We start from the raw sequence: 9,570 nt of genomic DNA, 5'->3' as shown, positions 1-9,570 counted from the left end.
TTCCAAATGGGTGTCAGGCCACTGTTATAAAACCAACTGTCCAAACCCAAACCTGTCTCCTCATATCTATTCACACCTCCTCCTCTCTCTTTCCCTCTCTTCCTCCTCTGTCTCTTTCTCTTTAACTCTGTTGATCTCCTCTTCTGTCACCCCCCCCTCCCGCCACTCCTCCTTCCCTCCCCCTCTCTCTCTCTCTGCTGTGTGTTCTGCTTTTTATCTTTCTATTTCTCCTCTCTCTCTCTCTCTCTCTCCTTTTTTCTCACCACACCTCATCCTCTACTATCCATTGTTCCATTCTGCCTCCTCACTCCCCTCCCTTCATCTCATCTCGCCTTTCAGACTGTTTTATTTCCTTTATGATGCATTATTGGCTCTAAATTATAGCACTGTGTGAGTTGAGCTTTATGCTATGATGTAGAGTTTCTCACCCACACACACACACACACACACACACACACACATACACATGCTGAGAAGACACAAACACACTTTTCACTGACTTCTCAGCACTGGTTAGCTGCTTCTCACTGATGAACACACACACACACGCACACACGCGTGTGCATCCCTGATGTCTCAGTATTTGTCAGCTGATTCAGGAGGTGTTGGCTGATCAGTTTGTACCAGGCCATGTGACGCAGTGTGTTTGCATCAAAGGTGTTAATTTCAGATTCTGGTGAAAGACATGTCATTTACACCTGATGTTAAACTCTGCACTGCATCTGGATGTGCTATAACAAACCTTCCAATTACATCCTGTCTCATAGCCAGGGTGGTGAGTCACCGGAGCAAGTTCAGGTCAAGTCTTGAGTCTGTCAGAGCAAGACCAAGTCGTATTTCAAGTCTTTTAGAGCAATCCTCTTAAGTCTTAAGTCTTAAGTCATTTGGGACAAGCCCAAGTCGAATGTCAGGCCATTTGAGACAAGTCTCATATCTGTCAAAGCAAGTCCAGGTCAGTTATCAAGTCAATTCAAGACAAGTTCAAGTGAAGTCAGCATTTCTCAAATCAAGTCTCAAGTCATTTTATACAAGTCCAAATCAGGTTTCATGTCGTTTGAGTCACCTCCCAGTGAACTTTCAAGTAAATGTCTTGTCTCATGTCTGTCAGAGCAAGCCTTAGGTCAAGTCTCAAGTCTCTCAGAGAAAGTCTCAAGTCGTGTTTTGGGGCATTCGAGTCAAATCTCAAGTCAATATGAAGAAGTGCTTCAGGGCATTTTATAGTCTTTATTAAGTCCTTGTTAGTTTCAAGTGTGGAAAGGTTTTGCTGTAAGTCAAGTCAAGTCTTTAAGCAGTCATGTCCAAGTCGGGTCTCAAGTCCTTATTTTTTTGACTTGAGTATTACTACATTCTACACATCTGGTATCTACCCACAGCGAAAATATTTCTACATGTTGCAATGACGTTGTCACCATGGTGATGTTGCTTCTGTCAATTTTAAGATTAGAACTTTAAACAAAACAATGTCAATGATGTTTCTTCCCATAATGCACATATTTACATCAGCACTGATGGCATTTTAACCTGTAATGATCTTTTCTTCCTGCTGTTCCGTGCTGCGTGCGCTTTCACACTCGTATTCAGACGCGCACCACAGTTTATTACCCAAGGCTGCGATCAATGTGCAAAATAAGTAATTGTGTGTTATGTTGTAGCCAAATTTTCTTCCCTTTCTCATCATCTGCCATCTCCCTGCGCCTCCCTGCTCCTCTCGCTGCCTTATTTTCTCTCCGTCTGTGTGATAATGATGACAGCAGTAGTATAAGCAGTTAGAGAGCTAATCCCACCACAGGGCACAGACTGAGCTGTGCTTGAAACGCAAAACCTCTCATAAAGACGTCATATGTCATCCCACTCAAACAGAAAATCAAACAAATGTGATGCAATATAGAATCGCTATGTTGTTGCTGCGACTTTGTTTATTATGCTCCATGATCCTTAGTATAAAAGGTAAATCCAAAACATAAGCTCTAAGAATTCGTCTTATTCTTGCGTAGAATTGACTAAACATAGATGAGATGACGTCCAGATGATGCATGAATATCAGGTTTCGATGTCAGGAGTAAAGCTTTTAGAGCTGCCAAGATGTAAACAAGTCATACAACGAGAAATGAATCCCAACAAATAACAGATACCAATGTTTCCAATGACAGAAGCCTCAGATCAGTCATTGTCACTGTCTTCATGGCTGACTTTTAAAAAACACTGCTGTGAGAAATGACTCCCTAAAGACTTGACTTGACTTGAGACTTGAAGGTAAAACTATTCAACTCTGGAGTTTTGACAAGGCAAAGTCTTGGAACAATACAAATGTGATTTGACTTGGACTTATTTCGATTGATGTGACACCTGACTTGCACTAACCCCAAAACTTAGTTCACATTCTCTTACCAGTTGTCTTTTCCTAACCTCCTCCTAACCTCCTCCTGGATCATTCAAGACAAGTCCAAATCAAGTCTCAAGTCTGTTAAATCACGTCTCCAGTAAAGTCCAAGTCTTCTGAGACAAGTCCAACTCAAGTCTCAAGTTATTTGAAACAAGCTCAAATCAATAGTCAAGCCGTTCGTCTCATGTCAAAAGTCTTTCAGAGCAAGTATCGAGTCATTTTAGAGAATTAAATAAGGAGGCAATTCTCAAGTCAGAACACATCTCAAATAAAGCTTCAAGTTATTTGAACATGCCTGATTCAAGAAGCAACTCATTCAACTCATGTCCAAGTCAAGTCTTGAGTCATTTTAGAGAATTCCAACTCAAGTCTCATGTCACTTAAGACGAGTTCAAGTCAAGTCACATAAGGGACAAGCAGAGACGTCTCCGCTTGTCTAATAACCTGTTTGTACCTGGCCCTGCTGAGCTGATTTCCTCCCTTCCATCCATCCATAGTCATTAATAAACAGATCACTGCTGTGTTCTCATGTAGGAGGATGAGGAGTGGGCTGGATGTGTTCAGTATGCTTAGCTTTGACACATATGGGTCTGTGTTTATTTACTGCTCCCGTTGTAAGGAAAATTAAATTAAACACTTGCACAAGCACATGTATTTACCCGTGCATGTATGTGTGTATGTGTGTGTGTGTGTGTGTGTGTGTGTGTGTGTTGGCCCTTTGGTTAAGGACGAGACAGATAAAGCTCCATCTGTTAGCTCTGTCCACATGCAAACCTGCTTGAACAGCTAACCAGGCCGACAGACTCGGAATGCTCTCCCACAGCGAGGTCACTGTGCCCTTCAGCCCAGACACACACACACACACACACACAGATGGATAGATGGAGCAGGAATAGATGAGTCTCTCTCTGATGTACAGATCAGAATACTGGAAGGCTGTACTGTACAGTGACTCTATTTTAAATAACTTTTTCATGGATGAACAGGAAGTTTAAATGGATGAGTGATTTGATTTAGCGTCTGTCTTTTCTTTTTTTTTGCTGGCAGGCTGCTCCCTCAGCTTCTTTTCATCTATATTCTCATGTGTATATATCCTTTTTTTTTTTTTTTTTTTTTTACCAGAATCCTGGCTCGTTCTCTCTTGTATTTGGCCACTATCGAGCAGCTTCACTTGCTATTCAGGGTTTATAGCCTTGCTCAAGGGCTATTCAGCCACAATTGTTAAGTGAGGGTAAAGTACGGTCATTTCTTCCTCCCAGACTGTTCCAGAGTCTGTACGGTGTGGTTGTGATGAAACCACAGTAGTTATAAAGTAAAAGTGGCCTGATAAAATTGACATAATCTGCCAAAATGACCATTTTTACCATTAATTCCACTGAGTTTCAAGGACCTGCCTGGAAGCAGTAATTTGACCAAATAGATCTTGACTCAAGGTCCACTTACTTGTTTTTTCCATAGCTTTCAATTGCATTTCACGCTCATGCTGCACGCTCAACTAACGCTAACTGAGTTACAGTTATCTCCATTCCATGAGTTATCTCTGTGTTAACTTATCAAAATCCACCTGCTGAGGAAGATTATGAGATACAGTTGAAAGCTCCAGAAGTGGATCTTGAGTTAAGATTTTTATGCTATATTATTCCTAATGCTAATACCTGATACATTACTTTTTTTTTTTAACACATTCTCTCTTTTTTAAGGCTGGGTATCAAACATCAATACAGACTGAAATGTGTTTGTATCATAGAGGGTTGAAAAAGTATGAAAAGTTGACATGAATGCTTTGATGTAAATGAGGAAACTTACTCTATGGTTTATTAGTGCTGGGCGATATAAATGATATTACTCACTGTTATAGACACATTTCCTCAATAAAAAAAAATGGAAGTTTGATATACTGTTAATAGTATTTCAAAGGGAGACAAAGTCTTCGTCAGAGGAAACTTTAAATGCTGTCAAAGGAAGCGACAGCTTAACAGTCAGAGACGCATCACACATGCAAGACATGAGGTTGATACACAACGCTGGAGAATGAGGGATTTTTAACTGAATAATTTATACTGACAAGATGGAAGATTTTTGTTTATTTTTGCAGAATTCATGCATTTAGATAGCCTCTCTCTTTGCAGATCATATAACATCAGGGTTTTGAATCTATTACAAGGGAATTCCAAGTGTAAGAAAATCATTAAGCTGAACAGAAATAGACTGACTGACTGAATTTTTTTTAATGAATCTTGACTGATATGAAAAACACAAAAAAAATTCTTAACTGTAGCACCTATCCCCATATTTTATTAAGCCAGTCCTTAATTTATCACTGACACATTGAGCAATTTGGCATATTTTGTTAAATGAAAAAAAAAAAAGTATTGTTTTGGTGTCTGGACCAAATATCAGGTATTGCACTGACACAGATATGGAACATCTTCAAACTCATCCCTACTACTCTTCTGTCCTTCCTGTACTAACTCTGGCTCCCTTTTGCTTTTCCCACTCAGCTGATGCTTCAGCCAGCCAATCAGGCCACTCGGCTGTTAACGCTAGGAAACGCTTCACCTTGCAGGGTCTTTCCAACAGGAGGTCGCTTCCCGCAGGTAACGGCATGACCTCGCCGCGTCGTGTGCTCGCTCATTGTCTTCATCGTCTGTTCTTTGATTTCTTTATTGTTGACAACAGTGTCACAGTCATCATCATCATCATCAGCGTCTTCGGACATAGTCTTCATCAGTCATTTATTAGAATGAAACAGCAGCAGCGTCCACCTTCTTTCTGCTTCAGTCTCAATTCTTCAGTCACATAACCACTGTTGTCCTCTTTTTCCCCTCAAATGTTATATAAATTTCTGTGTCAGCGTGTGTCCCGTCGTCAGGCAGATCTCTCCATTGCGTCCCGGTGCCGGCGGTGTCTCGGCATAATAAAGGCCATATCTTCCTCTACTCCCCTTTCTCTCCTTTCATCTGTTTATATCAGTATCATCTGCATCTGCCCACACTATAACAAGGAAAGTGTGATTTAGGAGAAAGAGAGGGACAGGGCACGGTGGAGGAGACAGCTTTTGGAGACAGGGAGACAGCAGGAGATAGATATATGGACAGACAGAGAGAGAGAGAGAATGTGCCAGAGTCCCGGCAGTGGTGACACCGCGGTGAGGCTAAATTCTGCGGCACAGCGCTGCACTAAATGTCACACTCTAATATTCAAGCCCTCTTGACATTTGGAAGGGTATTAACATTTTTAGAGGACGGGCCTTGATTCCAGGTCCTGCTTTCCATATCACAGCGGTCCGGCCAGTCTTCAAGCCACACGTGCCCCTGATGAGACTAGTAAGTGAGGTGTGGGGGGGGGGCGGGGAGGGGCGGGGGGGTCAGGTAGTGGAGTGGATTGACCAGTTAAGTAAAGATGTCCAGAAAACCCACAGAGATCCAACAACCTCATGAGGGAAGGAAGTGAAAATGAAATGTAGTAGTTTCATGGAATTTCCAACTACAACGCAACTGGAATCACTGTAAATTCATGATTTCATGCAAACTCAACACTTCCTCTGTGTTAACCTGTTGTCTTAATAAATCACTAATCACTAATTCCATCAGTGCAACAACAGTCATATCTATAACCACTGTGTCTTAGTTTTAACAGAAATACTGTTGTCATGGGCCGTACAGTGGTTTTAGTGGATGAGATGCATACCATACAGCTGCAACATCTGCAATGCAGCTCCGATCGGATCCACTGTTGTTCCATGTCCTTGCTCTCCCGTCAAATAAAGGCAAAATGCCCCCAAAAAAAATCTATGAACAAGAGGAAATCTTGCTTTCCTCCACAAGCTTTTCACTGTCTGTAATCTCCTGTCAATAAAACACAGCACAACACACCTGCGCAGATGTTTTCAGATTGAAAACCTTCGATGCACCAGCTCAAAGGGCGTAATCTCTCCTTGTAGGTTTCTAATGTGAAACATCTGCAGGACGGTTGAGTTTGATTAACACCAAATGAAAGAACTACAAAGCAAATGAAAGAATGAGACTAGTACATGGCTCTGTTGTTGTACTGATGGAACTGGTGGAAATGCAGTGTATATTATGTTGAATTTACCATGTGAGCCATTAGATTACAGGTAATTCCTCCCCCAACACTCAATATTTTTTTTTACCCGACTTCCACTGAGAGACACAGTCAGCTGAATCTGCCGCATCAATACATCCAGTCTTGTTAGCATATGACCAAGGCCGCGCATTGATTAGACATCTTGATGTATGTGAGAAGAGAAAGAGTAGAAGGAAATACTGTATATGGCCAATAGTATGTGGACACCCTTACTTTTTTAAAGCAATTTTAATGTGGATGAAAATCCCCAAAACCCCTGCAGCCAGGCTCCAACATGTAGTAGAAAGCATCAAATAAATGTATTTGGAATAACAACGTGTTATTCTAGCAACTTATCGTAGTAGCCTTCTCTTGTGCAGTGGGGTTTATGGGAGATGCAGCCTTAAAAGCTGTCTGTTATGCTGGACTTAAACTAGAAAAGCCATGTCCATTTTCTTTTAAAAGAAAGAATTCATGACACTGACTGCCATCTAGTGGTGCAGTGGTGTTCTAGTCCATAACTAGAACATAACAAAACTAAATTTCCCATTACTTTCCTAACCCTAAACCAAAAATTTAACAATGATCCTTGTAGAAATGGCTGATTTTCTTCATTTTGTCAGTTTACATTTGCACACATACAATTTATGCGCACGCTCCTGAGCACTGCCCTGAGCGATGAATGCTCTGTCTGCTGTATGAGATGGAAATCAATGCTGAGTCGATGGCAGGTGTCCTACCGCTGAATAGACTTTCCATTAACAGGAGTGCTCTCTGCAGCTTCCTGCGCTTTACTGCTATGTACGTCCGCTCAATAAGCCCAATGTGTTGGATCGCTAAAGACAGGACTGAAATCAAGGGCCACTCCGTCTACTCTGCTCTGTGACTTGCAAGCACCCTGACATTCACACCATGGCTCAGCTGTCTTTTTTTTTTTTTTACAGTGACACAATGAGAAGGATTCGGATGCCTCAATTAAGTCACTAGATGGCAGGCGCATCTACTGATGGAAAAGCTCCTTTAAAATAAGTGACAGCTGCTCCATTGTTGTGTTGCAGTGGTGTTGCGTCAGGTGTAATGAGACGTCCAAGCTTAAAAGTCACAGATATTCAATTAGTGATGGCTGACAGCTGTTTATATGAAGCCTAATACTTTGTCCTGAATTTGTCATCTCAATCCAATCTGACTCCTCCCTCGATGTCACTGAACTGCACATAGAAAAGTGTGTGGTAGAGTTTCATTTTCCCTAAGATGTACAGAACGTTCGCTGTACATCAACATGTCTTAAGAATTCATTTAAATTCAACAAAGTCAACAAGACGTGTTTGGATTGACAGTTGTTGGCTGTTTTAAGTATAAATGCATAGTTCAAGCACATGATCAAGCTCACATGTTGACCTTGTACTGAAGTCATGATGAATATATATATGTTTTATCACAAAACTGTCTTTCTTACGTATCCCTTTTGGCACACTCGACACACTTGGTGTTTTTGACTGTGATACTTCATTCTTGACTTTGGAAACAGTAGTTTGACTCAAAAAAAGAAAAAAAAGTCAACTCAGGGCTCACTTACTAGCTTTTTCTGGAGCTTTCAACCACACTCATGATCTGCCACAGCAGATGGAGTTTGCCAGGGTTTATGATACAGAGCCGTTCCATACTGAGCAAACTCCATCTGAGTAAAACCATGAGATGTGGTTCAACAGTAAAAAAAATCTAGTAAGTAGACCTTGAATGAAGATATATTTTTTAAACTTTCTGTCAAACTTGGTGTTTTTGTTGACATTGTTTCATGGATTCCCCCTCCTGCATGTCTGCTTGCACTGTCGTTACTTCATTGTTCATATTTTTAAGTCTTCTGTGAAGCACTTTGTAACTTTTGAGAACTGCTCAGCAGATAAATAACTGCCATTTCATTTTTAAGACTTTATGAGCTTTGTGTTTTGATGCTTGTCAAAGTTGATTTTCAGAGAGTCAAAACAATCTGCTTATTTTATTCTCTCTTGTAATCCTCTCTCTGTCCTCCCTTCACTTTTTGTCCCTTTTCACTCCTCGTCCTCCACGGTTTTCTCTCCGTTTGTCCCTCGCTGCCTCTCCATGTCTGTCCCTCCTTGCCAACCGCTCTCTGGCTGTAGAGCCTGCTGCTAAGGAGGCAGAGGTCCCCCGCCGCTTCTCTCTCACCTCCTCTCTCGCCTCCTCTTCCTCCTCCTCCTTTGCAACGCGACGCACAAAAGGTACCTGATTAGCTGTTCAAGGTCTTCCTGCCTCCACCTTTTTCTATATTTCTCTTGCCTTACACTCATTTTCTATTCTGTTCACATTCACCACTCTTACACACACACACACACACAGCCAGACAATAAATGTACACATATACAGTTGTGTAGCTCAAATAAAGGCCAATATGAACAAACATATTCTTTGCTTTCTACAACTTTTATCAAAAAGTATGTTTTTTTTCTGCTACAGCTTACAAATCTTCTCAGTTAGTACACAAAAGAGAACTCTATATGTGCATATACTGTACCCATCAGAATGCTGTTGTTTGAATGAATCTCTGCTGAGATGTGATGAAATCATTTATGACAGATCCAAGGTCCATTTACCACAATGTGCAAATAATAATCAATCTAGAACCAAACCATCTGCCTACTATTTCACTATTTCAGGGAGAAAGAAAACAAAAAAACGTTATGTCTCAAAATGATTGTATGTCAAGGGTATTTTAGAATTAGTTATCATACTTCATTTAAAGGGCAAAATTATCATTCAAATACAATAATGATAATACATGTGGCAACACTGATCACACATGAATTAAGCAGTAACATCACCATTACTGTGTCCCGTTTACAGCAGCCTGCGGCAGACAAAAAGAGCCACAAGGGACTTTCATCTTCAACCATGTTCTAGCTAATGTCTAATAATTCTTATCTGCAAACATGAACTCAAAATACAACCAAAGACCACTGTGGAAGACTTCACTGCTAACGTCTGTCAAATATCAATAGTTTTAGATGCTCCTGCCTCTTGAGTCAGCTCTGCTCAGAGGCTTGGAGACAAATTGACCATTTCTATCATTATTTTTTCTCTAATAA

The 9,570-nt window shown here is 40.9% G+C and overlaps 1 protein-coding gene across 10 annotated transcripts in view; it reads left to right on the top strand.

Annotated features, from left to right (window-relative positions):
• mcf2l2 (MCF.2 cell line derived transforming sequence-like 2) overlaps positions 1 to 9,570 on the top strand; it is a 156,543-nt gene that overhangs the window by 126,601 nt on the left and 20,372 nt on the right. For 6 of the 10 annotated variants that reach the window (XM_044362745.1, XM_044362744.1, XM_044362752.1 and 3 more), the window contains exon 28: positions 8,608 to 8,706. The exons of the other annotated variants lie outside the window; for them this stretch is intronic. In XM_044362745.1, coding sequence (XP_044218680.1) covers positions 8,608 to 8,706 — 99 coding nt within the window. The remainder of the gene's footprint in view (positions 1 to 8,607; positions 8,707 to 9,570) is intronic. 10 annotated transcript variants of the gene reach the window in all.

Source organism: Thunnus albacares, chromosome 9 (assembly GCF_914725855.1).
Source record: "Thunnus albacares chromosome 9, fThuAlb1.1, whole genome shotgun sequence".
Taxonomy (NCBI): domain Eukaryota; kingdom Metazoa; phylum Chordata; class Actinopteri; order Scombriformes; family Scombridae; genus Thunnus; species Thunnus albacares.
This window is presented reverse-complemented; position numbering and strand designations above follow the sequence as displayed.